The 22,693-nt window shown below is 39.9% G+C and overlaps 1 protein-coding gene across 1 annotated transcript in view; it reads right to left on the bottom strand.

The window, feature by feature from the left end:
- CEP41 (centrosomal protein 41) overlaps positions 1-22,693 on the bottom strand; it is a 230,407-nt gene that overhangs the window by 190,329 nt on the left and 17,385 nt on the right. The window contains exon 2 of the mRNA XM_053716382.1: positions 17,035-17,098. Coding sequence (XP_053572357.1) covers positions 17,035-17,098 — 64 coding nt within the window. The remainder of the gene's footprint in view (positions 1-17,034; positions 17,099-22,693) is intronic.

Genomic DNA, 22,693 nt, shown 5'->3' with positions numbered 1-22,693 from the left:
CGAACAGGTTTTAGACCCAATAAGATCTAGCAAAACCACCCAACTTAAGTCTCAACGCGTAGCCAGCAGCTCCCCGGATGGAAAGGAACAACTCAAAGAGCAGACCGTTCCCCGAACCAGATAAAACATTGGTTCCAACCTCCCGTACACAGGAGAGGCCCCTAAAATAGGAACCATACCTCCTAAAGGAAGACAACTAACCCCCTGAAAAGAGAACGTCAATAAGCACCTGCCCATAAGACAGGAAGCCGGAGGCGGAAGCGAGTAAATTCAAGGCCATGCCACTGACGAACACGGAAAGAACCCCTTAAAAAAAACCAACCTGCGAACACACATGCAAGGCCCAATAGCTAAAGATGAACAACTGCAAACTGTCCGCTTGCTAAGCAGCAAAGCCCACCATCAGGTTACACCAGTTGGCTGTCCCAAGGGAACCATATCGTCCAGCACAAGACGAGCCCCCAAGAGCCCCGGCTCTCAGGAAATCTGGCCAAGTTGTAAAACAGGACAATCAGAACAAAGGCTAAGCTCTCTCTGAAAACTGGAGCACTCCGAACCAGCCGTAGGATCATAAAGGTCCACAGCGGGATCCACACGCGAAACCGCCGAGTGACACACTTGAGAACCGGAAGAACCAGGATAGAAGGCTCGAACCCCACAAATGTTTTTAATAAACATTCCAGGAACTTAAATACCCTGTCTGATATATAAAACAGACCCACAAGGGATAATCCAGATTACCCTGGATAACAAGAGCAAGAATCCCTTGCAAGTCCAGATCCAAAGGAAGAGACCACCCCTTGCAGTAGCCCACTCCAAAGAGCTAAAGCCTCACAAGGCCTTATAAAAGACTCTAGAGTCTAAAAAGCGTCCAACAATACTACAAACTCTAAGAACAAGGGGAACAGTGAGGATAAGTCACCCGAACAGAGAACAGCAAGTCTTCACATCACCTCAGATATGAAATCAGAGGACAGAAAAACATGGGTAGAGATGCCACAATAGATGGCAATACCTGACCATATGAGTGGAAAAGCCACTAGGACCTCTTCTACCGAAGAAGGAGATGCAGAGCATTCCCGACTACCGGAAGGGACCCCTAAACGAAGTCCAGAGACACCACACTGTCTAATGTCCCTAAAAGGGAACAACCAACTCCAGAAGGGAAATCCAGGTCCCCAGAAGGTGACCCGATCCACAAGGAGAAACGGACATAGTCCAAAAAGGTCTCAATGAGAAGAGAACCACTAAAGGAACAGGTCCCAAGAAGGACAATACCCGGAGCCTCCATTAGGCAAAACCGTCCAGACCGGCGAAAAAAAAAAAAAAAAGGCGCTAAACCCTCCACCTTCCAACCACGTGGGAAGGAATATTCTATGTCCCGAGGACATCGGAAGCAGCGAGTGACACAGCAAAAATTCACTGACCCAGTCACCATATAGACTGCTATGAAGGACTGAAACAATCCCGAGAGCCGCACGGACCCGCAAGTCCGCTCAAGAAGCATAGCTGAAACTTGTAATATAAAATAACAGGGAACGCAAACAATATTGTGAGCACTCGGCGCCTCAACCTGACCAGCCAGGAAGAACAGGAGCCACGTGTCAGAATATGCCACGAGACAGAAGATCTAAACCCAAGCAGGACCAGCCTGCAACCAGGATCATAACTGTAAAAATCCACCCTGAGAAGGGAGGAAGAAAAAAACAGACAGACAAACATGAGATGAACGTCCCGAACAAACTTCCGCAGAAGTAACAGCGAGTATCAATTCCAGAGTAAGTTCCCCAAGGAAACAAAAAAAGTAAAATTCATCCTAACCGAATAAAAGTTAATGAAAGGCAAACCGAAGGTTAACGCCTAAGAAGAACAGAAATACCCACAGGAAACCCTATTCTTCCAACAAAACTGGGAAGTATCTTGAAAACAAGACTAAAAGGAGATTATGTCATCCCCTCATGTCTAATGAGGAGAGCCATTCGAAGTAGAAGACTGAGGAGATCCATAGCTATTAAGGATAGGGTCCCCTAACAACTCAAAAATGTGTCTGAGTACAACACGAAGGCGAGCCAGCCTGTAACGAAAGGCACAACACTCAGGAACAGTTACACCCGCAGGGAACTGCACATGCCCTCCCATGGCCGGGAGACATGGGGCATGAGCACAATCGCAAATAAACATCTGGACTTTGTAGACGAGCAATCGCCAAAAGTATGTGAAAGCAAAAACGTGCAACAACCTCCGGGGAGAACAATCCACCCTCCGAGGAGGGATAAACATAACATGGGTTACCCACATGTGTAGTAGTAGGGAGTGGTAGGGAACTCGCCTCTCTGAGGACAGGGCCCCCCCGAGGCGGATGGTTCAGCAGTCCATTGAATCTCCGAGCCCGAGGAGCTCTAGTACGGCCTATAGAACATAACTATGTGACCTGAATCAACGGGGCCCAATTTGCATTCTTCACAGGAGGAAGAATCTGAATGGCGAACAATCTCAACATCAGAATCCTCCATAACTGGATAAAGGATACCAAAAGATGGACTATATAGAAAACAATTTAAACGGCACCTGACACCTACAATGGCTGGGGCACTCACCACCTCCTTTGAACCAGACACCAGCGGACTAGAATTCTTCATCGCCATACAGTCAGGAATGCGGAAATGGGAGACCAGAAAGTAAACACGCCTGGTCACAAGGTGAACCGTACAGTCCAAAAAAGCGCGCCCAACCTAAAGTTGCGTCACTTCTAAAGGCCGTTATGTTCCAAAAGCCATGAGCCCCGTTAAGACTACACATAAGCAGATTGAATCACATAACAAACATGATTAAAAAAACCCTGTTCAATAATCCCCCTTAGGAGATATTAACCCTCGATTCCAAGATACTAAAGGGAGTCCAACTGAGAGCCTGTATTTTTCATGTAAGTTCGCAGGATCAAATGAGTTACAGTACATTCATGAAGACATAAAATGAAACGATCTTACCGGAATCTACGCCATGGAACAGGAACACGGCCCTTCAAGTGTGACGGATAGTAGCATCGCCTCCGCCATGGACTTGAGAGAAGAAAACAGGCAGAGAAGCAAAGTTTGTCAACGGCGATTCCTTGTGGAGTTGTTAATATGAGTTGGGATGGTTTCGCAGAAAGACTCTCCCTGCATCTCCGGACTCTAACTTTCATCCAAGCCCTCACTGATAGACAGGATTACTAAAAACTCTCGTCCCATGTTGAAGGGTACTACCCTCCATAAGAGACAAAATTCAACTTCTGACACTTCTCTGCCAACCTCCTGGGACGAAAGGCAAAGAATGACTGGGGGATGAGGGTAGTGGGAGGAGTATTTAAGCCTTTGGCTGGGGTGTCTTTGCCTCCTCCTGGTGGCCAGGTTCTTATTTCCCAAAAGTAATGAATGCAGCTGTGGACTCTTTCCATTTATGAAGAAAAACCTTTTCACATGTATAAATAAGTTGTTCCCAGCACTAAAACCACCTGAGCTAAAGTGCATGCATAGATGTACTCCTGTACTGCTTGACTGGCAGACTAGGTCACGTTCAAATGATTAGATCTACTGAAATCCGTAAGGCTTTTAGTCAATTTATTTGTGGTATTTGGTATTTTGTTGAGGTACAAATTCCCAAATCCAGAACCCAACATTTTTAAAATTAATTGTTTTTTAAAATAAAATGATCAAAAAATTACTATTTTCCCACCTGTAAGTCACAGTCTTTTCTGCTTGTGTCTTTGGTTTGTGATTACAATACTGTACTGTCTGTCTGAGAGTGCTGTGTATAAATATTATATAAAAAACTACCTTTAGTTACACGTACAAGCTGTATTATATAACATATAAATATTACTGTACTGTCTGTCTGAGAGTGCTGTGTATAAACATGATATAAAACTACCTTTAGTTACACGTACAAGCTGTATTATATAACATAAATATTACTGTCTGATTACAGTACTGTCTGTCTGAGGGTGCTGTGTATAAACATGATATAAAACTACCTTTAGGTTACATGTATAAGCTGTATTATATAACATATAAATATTACCTGACTGATTACAGTACTGTCTGTCTGTGAGTGCTGTGTATAAACATGATATAAAACTACCTTTAGGTTACATGTATAAGCTGTATTATATAACATATAAATATTACCTGACTGATTAAAGTACTGTCTGTCTGTGAGTGCTGTGTATAAACATGATATAAAACTACCTTTAGGTTACATGTATAAGCTGTATTATATAACATATAAATATTACCTGTCTGATTACAGTACTGTACTGTCTGAGGGTGCTGTGTATAAACATGATATAAAACTACCTTTAGGTTACATGTATAAGCTGTATTATATAACATATAAATATTACCTGTCTGATTACTGTACTGTACTGTCTGTCTGAGGGTGCTGTGTATAAACATGATATAAAACTACCTTTAGGTTACATGTATAAGCTGTATTATATAACATATAAATATTTCCTGTCTGATTACTGTACTGTCTGTCTGAGGGTGCTGTGAATAAACATGATATAAAACTACCTTTAGGTTACATGTATAAGCTGTATTATATAACATAAATATTACTGTCTGATTACTGTACTGTCTGTCTGAGGGTGCTGTGTATAAACATGATATAAAACTACCTTTAGGTTACATGTATAAGCTGTATTATATAACATAAATATTACCTGTCTGATTACAGTACTGTACTGTCTGTCTGAGGGTGCTGTGTATAAACATGATATAAAACTACCTTTAGGTTACATGTATAAGCTGTATTATATAACATATAAATATTACCTGTCTGATTACAGTACTGTCTGTCTGAAGGTGCAGTGTATAAACATGATATAAAACTACCTTTAGGTTACATGTATAAGCTGTATTATATAACATATAAATATTACTGTCTGATTACTGTACTGTCTGTCTGAGGGTGCTGTGTATAAACATGATATAAAACTACCTTTAGGTTACATGTATAAGCTGTATTATATAACATATAACTATTACCTGTCTGATTACTGTACTGTCTGTATGAGGGTGCTGTGTATAAACATAATATAAAACTACCTTTAGGTTACATGTATAAGCTGTATTATATAACATATAAATATTACCTGTCTGATGACTGTACTGTCTGTCTGAGGGTGCTGTGTATAAACATGATATAAAACTACCTTTAGGTTACATGTATAAGCTGTATTATATAACATATAAATATTACTGTCTGATTACAGTACTGTCTGTCTGAGGGTGCTGTGTATAAACATGATATAAAACTACCTTTAGGTTACATGTATAAGCTGTATTATATAACATATAAATATTACCTGTCTGATTACAGTACTGTACTGTCTGTCTGAGGGTGCTTTGTATAAACATGATATAAAACTACCTTTAGGTTACATGTATAAGCTGTATTATATAACATATAAATATTACTGTCTGATTACAGTACTGTACTGTCTGTCTGAGGGTGCTTTGTATAAACATGATATAAAACTACCTTTAGGTTACATGTATAAGCTGTATTATATAACATATAAATATTACTGTCTGATTACAGTACTGTCTGAGGGTGCTGTGTATAAACATGATATAAAACTACCTTTAGGTTACATGTATAAGCTGTATTATATAACATATAAATATTACCTGTCTGATTACAGTACTGTCTGTCTGAGGGTGCTGTGTATAAACATGATATAAAACTACCTTTAGATTACATGTATAAGCTGTATTATATAACATAAATATTACTATCTGATTACAGTACTGTCTGTCTGAGGGTGCTTTGTATAAACATGATATAAAACTACCTTTAGGTTACATGTATAAGCTGTATTATATAACATATAAATATTACTGTCTGATTACAGTACTGTCTGTCTGAGGGTGCTGTGTATAAACATGATATAAAACTACCTTTAGGTTACATGTATAAGCTGTATTATATAACATATAACTATTACCTGTCTGATTACAGTACTGTCTGTATGAGGGTGCTGTGTATAAACATGATATAAAACTACCTTTAGGTTACATGTATAAGCTGTATTATATAACATATAAATATTACCTGTCTGATTACTGTACTGTCTGACTGAGGGTGCTATGTATAAACATGATATAAAACTACCTTTAGGTTACATGTATAAGCTGTATTATATAACATATAAATATTACCTGTCTGATTACTGTACTGTCTGTCTGAGGGTGCTGTGTATAAACATGATATAAAACTACCTTTAGGTTACATGTATAAGCTGTATTATATAACATATAACTATTACCTGTCTGATTACAGTACTGTCTGACTGAGGGTGCTGTGTATAAACATGATATAAAACTACCTTTAGGTTACATGTATAAGCTGTATTATATAACATAACTATTACCTGTCTGATTACAGTACTGTCTGTCTGAGGGTGCTGTGTATAAACATGATATAAAACTACCTTTAGGTTACATGTATAAGCTGTATTATATAACATATAAATATTACCTGTCTGATGACTGTACTGTCTGTCTGAGGGTGCTGTGTATAAACATGATATAAAACTACCTTTAGGTTACATGTATAAGCTGTATTATATAACATATAAATATTACCTGTCTAATGACTGTACTGTCTGTCTGAGGGTGCTGTGTATAAACATGATATAAAACTACCTTTAGGTTACATGTATAAGCTGTATTATATAACATATAAATATTACCTGTCTGATGACTGTACTGTCTGTCTGAGGGTGCTGTGTATAAACATGATATAAAACTACCTTTAGGTTACATGTATAAGCTGTATAATGACATCATGTAGATATCACATGTCTGATTACACTACTGTATTGTGTATCTAAAGGGTAGTATGTATATAAAACGACCTTTAGGTCACAAGTATAAGCTGTATAATGACATGCAAATATTACTGTCTGATTACAGTACTGTGTATCTGAAGGTGCTATGTATATAAAACTAATTTTATAAAACTACCATTAGTTACATGTATAAGGTATATAATGACCTGTAAATATTACTGTCTGATTACTGTACTGTGTATTTGAGGGTACTATGTATATAAAACTACCTTTAAGTTACATGTATAAGCTGTATTACAGTACTGTACTATCTGAGGGTAATATGTACAGTATCTCACAAAAGTGAGTACACCCCTCACATTTTTGTAAATATTTTATTATATCTTTCATGTGACAACACTGAAGAAATTACACTTTGCTACAATGTAAAGTAGCAAGTGTACAGCCTGTATAACAGTGTAAATTTGCTGTCCCCTCAAAATAACTCAACACACAGCCATTAATGTCTAAACCATTGGCAACAAAAGTGAGTACACCCCTAAGTGGAAATGTCCAAATTGGGCCCAAAGTGTCAATATTTTGTGTGGCCACCATTATTTCCCAGCACTGCCTTAACCCTTTTGGGAATGGAGTTCACCAGAGCTTCACAGGTTGCCACTGTAGTCCTCTTCCACTCCTCCAGGACGACATCACAGAGCTGGTGGATGTTAGAGACCTTGCGCTCCCCCACCTTCCGTTTAAGGATGCCCCACAGATGCTCAATAGGGTTTAGGTCTGGAGTCATGCTTGGCCAGTCCATCACCTTTACCCTCAGCTTCTTTAGCAAGGCAGTGGTCGTCTTGGAGGTGTGTTTGGGGTCGTTATGTTGGAATACTGCCCTACGGCCCAGTCTCCAAAGTGAGGGGATCATGCTCTGCTTCAGTATGTCACAGTACATGTTGGCATTCATGGTTCCCTCAATGAACTGTAGTTTCCCAGTGCCGGCAGCACCCATGCAGGCCCAGACCATGACACTCCCACCACCATGATTGACTGTAGGCAAGACAAACTTGTCTTTGTACTCCTCACCTGGTTGCCGCCACACACGCTTGACACCATCTGAACCAAATAAGTTTATCTTGGTCTCATCAGACCACGGGACATGGTTCCAGTAATCCATGTCCTTAGTCTGCTTGTCTTCAGCAAACTGTTTGCGGGCTTTCTTGTGCATCATCTTTAGAAGAGGCTCCCTTCTGGGACGACAGCCATGCAGACCAATTTGATGCAGTGTGTGGCGTATGGTCTGAGCACTGACAGGCTGACCCCCACCCCTTCAACCTCTGCAGCAATGCTGGCAGCACTCATACATCTATTTCTCAAAGACAACCTCTAGATATGACTGAGCACATGCACTCAACTTTTTTGAGTTTGTGAAACCGCTGTATGGTCTTGCTCACCGTGCTGCAGCTCAGTTTCAGGGTCTTGGCAATCTTCTTATAGCCTAGGCCATCATTATATAGAGCAACAATTTATTTTTTCAGATCCTCAGAGAGTTCTTTGCCATGAGGTGCCATGTTGAACTTCCAGTGACCAGTATGAGAGAGTGTGAGAGCGATAACACCACATTTAACACACCTGCTCCCCATTCACACATGAGACCTTGTAACACTAACAAGTCACATGACACCGGGGAGGGAAAATGGCTAATTGGGCCCACTTTGGACATTTCCACTTAGGGGTGTACTCACTTTTGTTGCCAACGGTTTAGACATTAATGGCTGTGTTGAGTTATTTTGAGGGGACAGCAAATTTACACTGTTATACAGGCTGTACACTCACTACTTTACATTGCAGCAAAGTGTAATTTCTTCAGTGTTGTCACATGAAAGATATAATAAAATATTTACAAAAATGTGAGGGGTGTACTCACTTTTGTGAGATACTGTACATATTACCCTCAGATAGTACAGTACTGTAATACAGCTTATACATTAAAATGTGATGGGTGTACTCATTTTTGTGAGATACTGTATATAAAACTAATTTTATATATAACTATCTTTAAATTACATGTATAAGCTGTATAATGACATGCAAATATTATTGTCTGATTACAGTACTGTACGGTGTATTTGAGGGTACTATGTATATAAAACTAATGATATACAACTACCTTTAGGTCACATGTACAGGTATAAGCTATATTATGACATGTAAATATTGTCTAAATGACATAAGATTGTTGCTTACACTTGGTTCCAGCCCTTCTCCCAACTGTCCCATTTTACAGATGCAAATATTCCAAAATCCAAACTATACTGAAATGTAAAACTTTTTCGGTCCCAAGTAGTTTAGATAAAAGGGATTTCTACCTGTACTCTGAACTTATTTAATATTTTTTTCAATTTTGTTTATCCAGAGATAATCCCAACATGGTTTAATGCTATTGAATTATAAAAGATGGGGTAATAAAAAATATTCTGGGTTTTTTGTTGTTGTTCACTATCCCTTTATTTAATGAACTAGGCGATAAGCCTGCCCAGAGGGAAGTCTATAATAAAAAAGAAAAGAAAAAAATCACACCACAACCCCCAAAGCTAAAATTACAAAAAATAAAAAAAGGAAATTTATGCTTACCTGATAAATTTATTTCTTTTACGATATTTCATCCTTGCTTGTGGGATTTAACCTCCTGCTAACAGAAAGTAGCAAAGAGCACCACAGCAGAGCTGTATATATAGCTCCTCCCTTCCCCTCCCCCTCCAGTCATTCGACCGAAGTTAGGAAGAGAAAGGAAAAGCCAAAGGTGCAGAGGTGACTGAAGTTTAACAAAAAATAAATACCTGTCTTGGAGATGACAGGGTGAGCCGTGGACTCGTCATATCGTAAAAGAAATACATTTATCAGGTAAGCATAAATTTCCTTTTCTTTTGCAAGATATGAGTCCACGGATTTCATCCTTACTTGTGGGATAAAATACCAAAGCTACAGGACACGGATGAAAGGGAGGGACAAGACAGGAACCTAAACGGAAGGCACCACTGCTTGAAGAACCTTTCTCCCAAAACCAGCTTCAGAAGAAGCAAAAGTATTAAATTTATAAAATTTGGAAAAAGTGTGAAGAGACGACCAAGTTGCAGCCTTGCAAATCTGTTCAACAGAAGCATCGTTTTTAAATGCCCATGAGGAAGCCACAGCCCTAGTGGAATGAGCCGTAATTCTTTCAGGAGGCTGCTGTCCAGCAGTCTCGTACGCCAGACGGATGATACTCTTCAGCCAAGAAGAAAGAGGTAGCCGTAGCTTTCTGGCCCCTACGCTTTCCAGAAAAAACAACAAATAATGAAGATGATTGACGGAATTCTTTAGTCGCCTGCAGGTAAAACTTCAGGGCACGGACCACGTCCAAGTTATGCAACAGATGCTCCTTCTTAGACGAAGGATTAGGACATAATGAAGGAACCACAATTTCCTAATATTCTTATTAGAAACAACCTTAGGAAGGAAACCAGGTTTGGTACATAAAAGCACCTTATCAGAATGGAAGATAAGATAAGGCGAGTCACATTGTAAAGCTGAAAGCTCAGAAACTCTACGAGCAGAAGAAATAGCAACCAAAAATAAAACTTTCCAAGATAACAACTTAATATCTATGGAATGCATGGGTTCAAACGGAACCCCTTGAAGAACATTAAGAACTAAATTCAAACTCCAGGGTGGAGCAATTGGTCTAAACACAGGCTTGATTCTGGTCAGAGCCTGACAAAAAAGACTAAACGTCTGGAACATCTGCCAAACGTTTGTGCAGTAAAATCGACAAAGCAGAAATTTGTCCCTTTAAGGAACTTGCTGATAACCCCTTCTCCAATCCCTCTTGGAGAAAAGATAAAATCCTGGGAATCCTAACTCTACTCCATGAGTAGCCCTTGGATTCGCACCAATAAAGATATTTACGCCATATCTTACGGTAGATCTTTCTAGTAACAGGCTTACGTGCCTGAATCAAAGTATCAATGACCAAATCAGAGAACCCCCGCTTAGATAAAACTAAGCGTTCAATTTCCAAGCAGTCAGTTGCAGAGAAACTAGATTTGGGTGTTGGAAAGGTCCCTGAATGAGAAGGTCCTGCCTCAATGGAAGCTTCCACGGCGGCAGAGAAGACATGTCCACTAGATCGGCATACCAAGTCCTGCGAGGCCACGCAGGCGCGATTAGAATTACTGAAGCCCTCTCCTGTTTGATCCGAGCAATCAACCGGGGAAGGAGAGCAAACGGTGGAAACACATAAGCTAGGTTGAACGACCAAGGCGTCTATCAGTTCGGCCCGAGGATCCCTTGACCTGGACCCGTATCTTGGCATTCTGACGAGATGCCATCAGATCCAACTCCGGTCTGCCCCATCTGAGTATCAGAGTGGCAAAGATCTCCGGAAGGAGTTCCCACTCCCCCGGATGAAACGTCTGTCTGCTTAAAAAGTCCGCTTCCCAGTTGTCCACTCCTGGGATGTAGATCGCTGACAGATAACAAGAGTGGGCCTCCGCCCACCGAATTATCTTGTATACTTCTGTCATCGCTAAGGAACTCCTTGTTCCTCCCTGATGATTGATGTAAGCCACAGTCGTGATGTTGTCCGACTGAAAGCGAATGAATTTGGCCGAAGCCAACTGAGGCCACGCCTGAAGTGCATTGAATATTGCTCTCAATTCCAGAATATTGATTGGAAGGAGTGACTCCGACTGAGTCCACACACCCTGAGCCTTCAGGGAATTCCAGACTGCACCCGAATCTAGTAGGCTGGCGTCCGTTTTCACTATCACCCATGAGGGTCTGCGGAAGCACGTCCCTTGGGACAGATGACCCTGCGACAACCACCAAAGAAGAGAGTCTCGTCTCATGATCCAGATCTATCTGAGGAGACAAATTTGTATAATCTCCATTCCACTGTCTGAGCCTGCTCAGCTGTAGTGGTCTGAGATGAAAACGAGCAAACGGAATGATGTCCATTGCCGCCACCATCAATCCAATTACCTCCATGCACTGAGCCACTGATTGCCGAGGGTTGGACTGAAGAGCTTGGCATGTATTTAGAATCTTTAACTTTCTAACCTCCGTCAAGAAAATTTTCATAGATATGGATTCTATTAGAGTTCCAAAAAAGGGAACCCTTGTCTGTGGAATTAACTCTTTTCTAGATTCACCTTCCACCCGTGAGTCCTCAGAAAGGACAGAACCATGTCTGTATGCGACTTTGTCAGATGGTAAGATGATGCCTGGATCAGAATATCGTCCAGATAAGGCGCCACTGCAATGCCCCGCAGCCTGAGAACCGCCAGAAGTGACCCTAGAACCTTCGTGAAGATCCTGGGTGCTGTGGCCAACCCGAAGGGAAGAGCCACAAACTGAAAATGTTTGTCCAGAAAGGCAAACCTTAGGAACTGATGATGATCCTTGTGGATAGGAATATGAAGGTATGCATCCTTCAAGTCCACAGTAGTCATATATTGACCCTCCTGGATCAATGGCAGAATTGTTCGAATAGTCTCCATCTTGAAGGATGGGACTCTGAGAAACTTGTTTAGACTTTTTAGATCTAAAATAGGTCGAAACGTGCCCTCTTTTTTGGGGACCACGAAAAGATTTGAGTAAAACCCCTGCCCCTGTTCCAGTATTGGAACGGGACGAAATACTCCCATAGTAGAGAGGTCTTTTACACAACGTAAGAACGCATCTCTTTTTATCTGGTCTACAGACAATCATGAAAGAAGAAACCTCCCCCTTGGGAGAGAATTTTTGAATTCCAGTTGATACCCGTGGGCCACGATTTCCAGTGCCCAGGGGTCCTGAACATCTCTTACCCAAGCCTGGGAAAAGAGAGAAAGTCTGCCCCCTACTAGATCCGGTCCCGGATCGGGGGCCGCCCCTTCATGCAGTCTTGGTAGCAGCAGCGGGCTTCTTGGGATGTTTACCCTTGTTCCAAGCCTGGTTGGGTCTCCAGGCGGGCTTGGCCTGAGCAAAAGTCCCTTCCTGTTAAACGGAAGAAGAGGGGACTCCTTTGAAGTTCCGAAAGGAACGAAAATTATTTTGTTTACCCCTCAGTTTAACTGTTTTATCCTGAGGCAGGAGATGACCCTTACCTCCTGTGATGTCAGAAATGATTTCTTTCAAGTCAGGCCCGAATAGGGTTTTTCCTTTGAAAGGAATAGCCAAAAGCTTTGACTTAGATGACACATCAGCAGACCAGGATTTTAACCATAACGCTCTATGCACTAAAATGACAAATCCGGCATTCTTAGCCGCCAATTTGGCAATCTGAAAGGCGGCATCTGTAATAAAAGAATTAGCCAGCTTAAGAGCCTTGATTCTATCAAAAATATCCTCTAAAGGAGTCTCAGTCTTGAGAGACTCTAACGCATCAAACCAGAAGGCCGCCGCAGTGGTAACTGGTACAATGCAGGCCGTCGGTTGTAAAAGGAAACCCTGATGAATAAACAGTTTCTTTAGAAGACCCTCCAATTTCTTATCCATAGGGTCTTTGAAAGCACAACTATTCTCAATAGGAATAGTTGTACGCTTAGCCAGGGTAGAAATAGCTCCCTCCACCTTAGGGACTGTTTGCCAAGAGTCCCGAACAGTGTCAGATATGGGATACATTTTCTTAAAATTAGGAGAAGGTGAGAACGGGATACCCGGTCTGTCCCATTCCCTCTTAATAATCTCCAAAATTCTCTTAGGAACAGGAAAAACATCCGTGTAAGCAGGTACCTCTAAGTATTTGTCCATTTTACACAATTTCTCTGGTGGCACCACAATAGAGTCACAGTCATCCAGAGTCGCTAAAACCTCCCGAAGTAACAGGCGGAGGTGTTTGAGCTTAAATCTAAAGGACATAACGTCCAAGTCTGTCTGAGGCAACACACTTCCCGAATCGGAAAGTTCCCTCACAGACAGAATCTCCCTGACCCCCAAATCAGATCCCTGTGAGGGTACATCGGAAATAGCTAACAAAGCATCAGAGGACTCAGTATTCACATTGACTGCAGTCCTGCTACGTTTGCCCTGTAACACTGGCAACTTAGATAATACCTCTGTAAGGGTAGTTGACATAACTGCAGCCATATCCTGCAGAGTAAATGAATTAGACGCAGTTGAAGAACCTGGCGTCGCTTGTGTGGGCGTTAAAGGTTGTGATGCTTGGGGAGAAGTTGGCGGCATACCCTGATTCTCCTCAGACTGAGAATCATCCTTAGCCTTAAATAAAATTTGAGTTTTACATTGTAAGGCCCTTTCAGTACATGAGGGACAAAAAGTAAGAGGGTGTTCCACAATGGCATCTAAACACATAGAACAAATAATTTCCTCAAGTTCAGACATGTTAAACAGACTAGCAATAGCAATAAAAGTCGTTCTTAGCTTTATTTATTGACCTCTTAAGGCAAAAAACATACTCAGAAAAACTTTACATAAAGTGTACTGCGCCTTTAAATAATAAAAGAGCAACAATTTTTCTGTTCTCTCAAAAAAAAACATGTTTGCAGCAATAAACAATGTCCTAATATGTCCAAAGTAGATAAATAATATTGCACAGCTAGTTTGGATATGCTATATAATACTTATATCACTTTTTACAGATATAACCAACTTTTAAACAATTTTAAACGGTCTTAAACAATTTTGGCCCCTGCACCTCGCCACAGTTCTGCTGAGGCGCCTACCTGCCCCCAGAGTATACAGAGTCTGCAAAAGTAGCAGTCTTTCGTCTACAAATTGACCATGGGCCCCACCGGAGCTTAGGACTGCTGCCTGATCGGATGGAATACTGCGCGGTTGAGCGCGCAAATTAAGCCCCGCCCACCATGGGCGTAACACGAACCGAGTCAAACACCACATGGGAAGCAAAGTAATATGCCGTTCCCAAAGTACATTAAAAGCCATGTGTACCCCTCACTTATGCACACATAAAAAAAACAGACAAACAAGTTAAAAAAAACTGTAGTTGTCTATATTCAGGCCTGTTAAAATAATAATACAGCCCTTACACATAACCGCATCTCCCAGCGTCTAGCCCATATTGATACCCATATAAGAACATAGTCATCAATATGAAATAGTAATTTCAGTTCCACCATTTTACACATAGTGCCTACTGATTACCTCTTCCCAGATAGGGAATAAAGTCAGCCTGTTCTGATACCAAGTCTCCCAGAAACAAAAGACTGAACATACCTCAATGCTGCTAGTAGCATGACACGGTTCTCCACACTGAAGATGTTTTCTGTACACTACCTTCAACCGCTCTGTGGGAACCAGCAGGATCTTAGATACTGTTTGCTAAGATCATCAACATCAGGGCAGAAAATAAGGTGTCTCCACTCCTCTTGGGAAGTTACTGACTGATGATTTCTCCCTGAGAAAAATAGTACTCACTGGCACCATTTTAAAATAAAAAACTGCTTGATTGAAGAATCTAAACTAACACCTCACTTTACCTCTTCCTATCACTAACACAGGCAAAGAGAATGACTGGAGGGGGAGGGGAATGGAGAAGCTATATATACAGCTCTGCTGTGGTGCTCTTTGCCACTTCCTGCTAGCAGGAGGTTAAATCCCACAAGTAAAATGAAATCCGTGGACTCGTCATATCTTGTAAAAGAAATGTAAAATTACAGAAAAAAACAAGCTATCCAAAATAAAAAAAAATTAAAACTAAACTAAATACCCCTATAAAAATAACCTCCCCCCCAATCTAATACTAAACTTTTGTAGGGCATTGCCCTAAGTTAAACAGCGAAGGTGGCGCGGAGCTGTGGATCCTCAGCGGCGGTCCTCAACGGCATGGAGGCTCCTCTTCATCCGATGTCCGTCGTACACTAAAGAATGAATGCAAGGTACTGCAATCAATTTGGGGTACCTTGCATTCCTATTGGCTGAAATTATGAAATCAGCCAACAGGATTCGAGCTACTGAAATTCTATTGGCTGTTCAAATCAGCCAATAAGATTTCAGTAGCTCTCCGCCTATTGGCTGATTTCAAAATTTCAGCCAATAGGAATGCAAGGTACCCCAATAAATATGGGGTACCTTGCATTCAATCTTCAGTGTGCGACGGCCAATCGCATGAAGAGGAGCCTCCACGCCGCTGAGGACTGCCGCATCGGGGAAGCCAGCTTTGTTCTGCCTTCACTCCGGATGAAGATAGAAAATTATGGAGCCGCCTGGAAGAAGACCTTCTCCACCGAACTTCAAGAACGGTGAGTACCTATTTGGGTCTTAGTGTTTGGATTTTTTTTTATTTTTATTTTTTTTAAGATTAGGGATTTAATGGGCTGGAAAAGAGCCGATTGCCATTTTAAGGGCAATGCCCATACAAATGCCCCTTTAGGGGCAATGGGTACTTTAGGTTTTTTTAGTGTTATTTTTTTTATTTTGGGGGGTTTGGTGGGTGTTTTTTTTTAATAATTTTTAAATGTAAAAGAGCTGTTTAACTTAGGGCAATGCCCTACAAAAGGCCCTTTTAAGGGGTATTGGTAGTTTAGATGTGTTTTTATTTTGGGGGGGCTTTTTTAATTTCATAGGGATTTGGTTTATTTTTTATCATTTTGTTTGATCATTTTTCTGTAATTTTAGAGTTTTTTTATTTTTTGTAATTTTAGATTATTTTTTTGTAATTTAATGTTAGGTTTTATTTAAGTGTAACTTAGTATTGGGGTGAATTTAGGGGGTGTTAGGTTAGGGGGCTTAGTAATTAAAATTAGTTATTTGCGCTGTGTGGGGGTTGGCGATTTAGGAGTTAATTAGGTTTATTGCAATGTGGGGGTTTGTCGGTTTAGGGGTTAATAGGTTAATTAGGTTTATTGCGATGTGAGGGGTTGGCAGTTAAGGGGTTAATATTTTAATTATGTTGTTATTTGTGGATTAGGGGTTAATTACTTTATTATTTTGCTATGTGGGGTTTGCGGTTTAGTCGTTTGTTAATAATTCATGCGAGCGGTTACGTGTTTTTCCGATTATTTGTGCGAGCGGTTGCGTGTTTTTTTTTTGTTTGTTTGTTTTTTTAAGGCTTCGGTTTTGCCTACGCTTTGAGGATGCGTGCGCAACTGGCAACACCGACAGATGTTATTATAGTATAGATAGTCATTTTATTTGTACAACCTGGACTAAAGTAGGAAAATCCTGGCCTATTTATGGGTTTTGGGATGCTACCCAACATACATACAAACACTTACCTGTATCGAGTCTTGTTTTGATATGCTGGTATTTGGGGTTCTGGTGAATCTTCTTCTTTAAAATCTAAAAACAAAAAACATTCCTAGTAATCATTATTTAGGCGAGATATCACACTCAGCAGCCATCTAGATTTTAGGCACTATATAGTCAAAGGTATGTGGACAGCCCTACTATTTTCAATCCCACACATAGCCAGGAAATCTCCATAGACAAAACATTGGCAGTGCAATGGGTTTTAATTAAGAGCTCAGTGAATTTAAACGTGGGACCGCCATAGGAAGCACCCTTTGCCACAAGACAGTTTGCGCTAATTTCTGCCCTGGTCAACTGTAACTGAATTATGAAGTGAAAGTATCTAGAAGCAACAACAGCCCAGCCACAAAGCGCCATCACACACTACTGGTTCATCCAAATCTTTCGTAATGAATATTCGGGGAAAATAGTTTCCCTAAATATTCGTTGGCTGCACTATTTGGTTTAAACTAAATGAATACTGAATATTTGTAGAACATTTACATTTGCTTATGTTTAACAAATGTAAATGTTCCTAAGCTACAGGTGAAAAAAAATCAACCTGTAGCTTATACTCACATTTAGCGCACTGGAGAGCTGCGCTAACACGCTCCTCTTATTCACAGAGCCCTGGCCGCGATAATAGGAGGCTTAGTGCAGCGGCTCCCAGAGCCTGCACTAAAGGAACTTTAGTGGATCTCCAACACGATAAAGGTAAGTATTTAACTCTGCTGACAAATTTTGTAAGACTTTTTTCCATTTTTGTTTTTTTAAATTTCGTTGGTGCAATTATTCAGATATTTGCTTCTTTAAAATTAAATGAATATCCGATTTTCGTTACGAATTTGCATTCTTAACAAAACAAATGCACATCTTTACTCACTACAGAGTTCAAAACGATTTTCAGAAACATCAGTAGAAAGACTGTTGAAAAAGGTTCATGAAATGGGTTTCCATGGCCAAGCAACTGTACACAAGCCTCACATCAAAATGCTCATTGCCGAGCGTCGGCTGGAGTGGTACAAAACACGCCGCCACTGGAGCAGTGTAAATGTGTTCTCTGGAGTGATGAATCACGCTTCATTATCTAGCAGTCCGATGGACAAATCTGTGTGTCGCACTGCAAGAGAATGCTACCTACTAGAATGCATAGTGCCTACTGTAAAATTTAGAAGAGGAGGGATAATGGTCTGGCGGTGTTTTCAGGGTTTGGGCTAGGCTTCTTAGTTTCAGTGAAGGGTCATCTTAACGCCATAGGATACAAAGACATTTTAGACAATAGGTTGGGGAAGGCCCTCTCCTTGCACAAAGGTCCATGAAGACATTGTTTGACAAGTTTGATGTGAAAGAACTCGAGTGGTCTGCACAGAGCCCTGACCTAAGCCCCACTGAACACCTCTGGGTTGAATTGAAACACTGATTTCAAGCCAGACCTTCTCGTTCCAACATCAGTGCATGATCTTACAATGCTCTTTTAACTAAAAGGGAACAAATTCCCAAAGAAACTCATTAAATCTTGTGGAAAATGTTCCCAGAAGAGTTGTGGCTTTTATAAAGGGGGGCGCAATATAAATGCCCATGGTTTTGGGATGGGATTTGTCCAACAAGCTCATATAGGTGTGATAGTCAGGTGTCCACATACTTTGGTGCATACATTGTATGTTTAGCTCTTCGATATGACAGTGGTGAAACAAATTCTTGAAAAAACAAATGTAATTATTTACTTTTTTATACACACATTTTATTGCCCTTAACGAGCCATTAAATAAATCAATCAATAAATAAATACATAATAAAAAGACATCTCAGTAACACTTAGAAAAAAAAACCTACTCATTTGAAATTCAAGATGATACATTTCAACATAACTTCCATTTTCCCTTCCCTGTGTCATGTGACAGCCATAAGCCAATCATAAACATAAAAGCATATACTGTGAACTCTTGCACATGTTCAGTAGGAGATGGTACCTTAGAAAGTGTGCATATAAAATTACTGTGCTCATTTTGATAATAGAAGTAAATTGGAAAGTTTTTTTTAATTGCATGGCTACATAAATCAAAGAGTTTAATTTTGACTTTATATAGTGTCCTTTTTAAGGGGCATAAAACCCAAACTGAAAAACTGTTAATCACAGGGGTAGAAATGGCTCAGCAGTTAAGGGGTTGATTTTAATTGAACAAGGTATAAAATTCTAAAATTGTGCAGTTTAACTGACGCTAAATATGGGACAATAAAATATGTGTAAAATATATAGGAAATAATGACTGTGCAGCTATTTACTTTGTACACCATAGAAAATTAATCAAAAACAAACAAACAGTGACAGCTTTAGTCTAGCTAGAGGATCACTTAAATCTAGTTCTCAAAAAAAAAAAAAAAAAATCATTTAATAATAATGGCTGCATTTATAGTTATATGTAAATATTTTACAAAAAAAAAGGAAAGCAGCACATGAATAGTTAATATTTTAATAAAATAAATAAAAAAACATAAAACATTCAAAACACAATGAAAAGTTATATTTGCATTAAAAAACAAAAAAACCCATTCCTTATAACTTTTTATTGTTCGTGCAGGATATTTAGATATTTGTTTGTATTATTTTTTTTGCATTTCATAAAGGTGGAAAGGTTTCCCATGTGATATTTCTGAAAACTGAAGTTATAATCTAAAAAGAAAGGGAGGATCAATTTATGTGGGTACCTCCCAAAAAAACAAAACCACCTAACAAAAAGGCTTTAGCACAGATGTGAAAATGACTCAGCAGTGAAAAGGTTTGTTACCCTAGAACAGTGATGGCTAACCTTGGCACCCCTAGGACAGTGATCTTTACCCTTGGCACCCCCAGATGTTTTGGAACTACATTTCCCATAATGCTTAGGCACTCTGCATTCTAGTTGAGCATCATGGGAAATGTAGTTCTGAAACATCAGGGGTGCCAAGCTTAGCTATAACTGCCCTAGTACATAAAGCAATAGTAATTGGTAATCTATAGCAGCTATTTAAATAAATGGTAGTGTAGTTACCACAGCTTACTGGCAGTGTTGGTAGGGCCCCATCCTTGGCCAGTGAGGTCACGGAGCAAGCCTTGTGGACATGCGTAGCGCATTTCTTTAAGGCTGTTCTGCTCCTGATGAGAGGGCCTGTGGCAGCATAAAAGTGGCCCGAGGCAAGTTAGCTGGGGTGAAAGCAGGGCTGGGGGGCTGTGACTGGTTTACCAACATTTCCAGGGCCGCTCTGATATCCCAGTTCGGCCCTGCTTACTGGCAAATTTTCCAAGGCTATCAGCACGTATTTTCCATAAAAGATGATTATAACTATAGAACTATGAAATGAATAGTCACTAATTATACAGGAGAACAAAACTGTAATTCCCATGTACAGCTGTCTGCAGATCAGATACATTTTAGCAAGAAACAGCAAAAGATTTTCAAAACTACCAAGTCGCATTGTAACTTAGTAACACACAACGCAACGCAAAATATATATCCAGAACATATGTTTACTATGCAGTATCTAAAATCAGATTACAGATCTGGTACCTCAATCTGGAATTACAAGTGGATGGTTAAAGGGATATGAAACCCAAATGTTTTCTTCCATGATTCAGGTAGAGCGTGAAATTTTAAGCAACTTTCTCATTTACTCCTATTACCAATTTTTCTTCGTTCTCTTGGTATCTTTGTTTGAAAAAGCAGGAATGTAATGTTTGGTTCAGCACCTGGGTAGCGCTTGCCGATTGGTGGCTAAATGTAGAGATTTAGAGGGATTTTAGTTTGTGCTTAAAAGGACAGTAAACACCTTGTAATTGCAACATTTGTCTGCGGTCTTCTAATAGATTAACATATCTGCAGAACCTGAATATTATTAGAACAGATTAACACCTTATTTGCTGCAACTGTTTTTCAATAGTCAAACCAGCCATCCTATACTGTATTTGGAAGAGCCAATCTGAGCCTCAGTCTCGAGACAACTGGGATTGCCACTGTCATTGTGTGTTAATAAACTTTCAATTGTTTGACTTCATCAGAAATGTTTAGATAAACTTATGTGTAGATGTAGAGCATTATTAATACTATGCATAATTAAGCATTTATAAAAGGGACAGTCTAGTAAAAATTAAAACTATGATTCAGATAGGGCATGCATTGTAAATAACTTTCCAGTCTACTTTTAATCATCAAATTTGCATTGTTCTCTTGATATTCTTTGTTAAAAGTTAAACCTAGGTAGGCCCATTTGCTAATTTCTAAGACCTTGAAGGCCGCCTCTTATCTCAATGCATTTTACCAGTTTTTCACAGTGAGACAGCGTTAGTTCATGTGTTCCATATTGAGAACATTGTGCTCACTCCCGTGGAGTTACTTATGAGTCAGCACTGATTGGCTAAAATGCAAATCTGTCTGCATACTGATTCCTTATCTCAGGTCTTTAGAGGCTTAGATACAAGGTAATCACAGAGGTAAAAAAGTATATTACTATAACGTGTTGGTTATAGAAAACTGGAGAATGGGTAATAAAGGGATTATCTAAAGAATAAAAATTCTGGAGTAGACTGTCCATTTAAGTGTTTGCCTTTTACTAGTTTGATGCACATAACAAGCCAGTTTCATCATGCAAGGGGATCACTGATCAGAAGCCGTTTTCAGCAGTTCCTCGCACTACAGGACAGGTATCTTTGGTGGCACTCCCAAGCCTTCAATGGGAGTGCCGGTGACAACACCACCAACGTGCGGTGACGTCACAAAGTGGGGGGGGGGGGTAATAGCATAGCAGCATGAGAGCTGAAGGAGGCAGGTGACGATCACTTGGCAAAAAAAAATAAAAAATGGAACCTTCTAGTTTTTATTACGTCCCTCAGAAGCCTGTATGGGCCCCTCTTTCAAATTTAGATACCCTTGATAAAAAATTGGCAAGGTGATCACAGTATCAATAATGATGAACTGGCTATGTGTAATGCTATTTACTAAAATCTTATCCCCTTTGCGCCGGGATCAAAGTGTTAACATCGCAACAAAGATTGATGTAAACACTTAATGTAAAAATTAAATCAAACGATTGTCAATGCGATCACGTGATTTCAAGGCCGGGATTGGCTCATGGGGACTGCATACGCTTCTAGGCATGCCCTCCGGTCCTATTCCACATAAGGGAGGATGTTCCATGCTGTCCTAACGGCGTAAAGGGGTTAACAAAAATATACATTTGTTGTTACATCCTTTTCACGCTCAATATATAAATATATATATACAGTAGCATTTAAATTAAAGCATCAAACAAAAAACAAAATCAGCCTAGCACAGGGGTGTGAAAGAGACTTAGCTTAAAGGGATATAAACCCCACAAAAATATTTTGTGATTCAGATAGAACATACTATTTTAAAAACAGTTTACAATTTACTTATATTATCAAATTTGCTTTGTTCTCATGATATCCTTTGTTGAGGAGATACCTAGGTATGCATCTGTAGCACTACATAGCAGTGCTCTTGCAAATGGATATCATTCTTGCAAAACTGCTGCCATATAGTGCTCCAGAAATAGGCCGGCTCCTAAGCTTACATCCCTGCTTTTCAACAAAAGATACAGAGAGAATGAATAAAAATTGATAATAAATTAGAACGTTGTTTAAAGTTACATGCT

The sequence above is a fragment of the Bombina bombina genome, chromosome 6, assembly GCF_027579735.1.
Source record: "Bombina bombina isolate aBomBom1 chromosome 6, aBomBom1.pri, whole genome shotgun sequence".
NCBI lineage: Eukaryota > Metazoa > Chordata > Amphibia > Anura > Bombinatoridae > Bombina > Bombina bombina.
The sequence above is the reverse complement of the archived record's forward strand: the minus strand, read 5'-3'. Positions and strand labels throughout refer to the sequence as shown.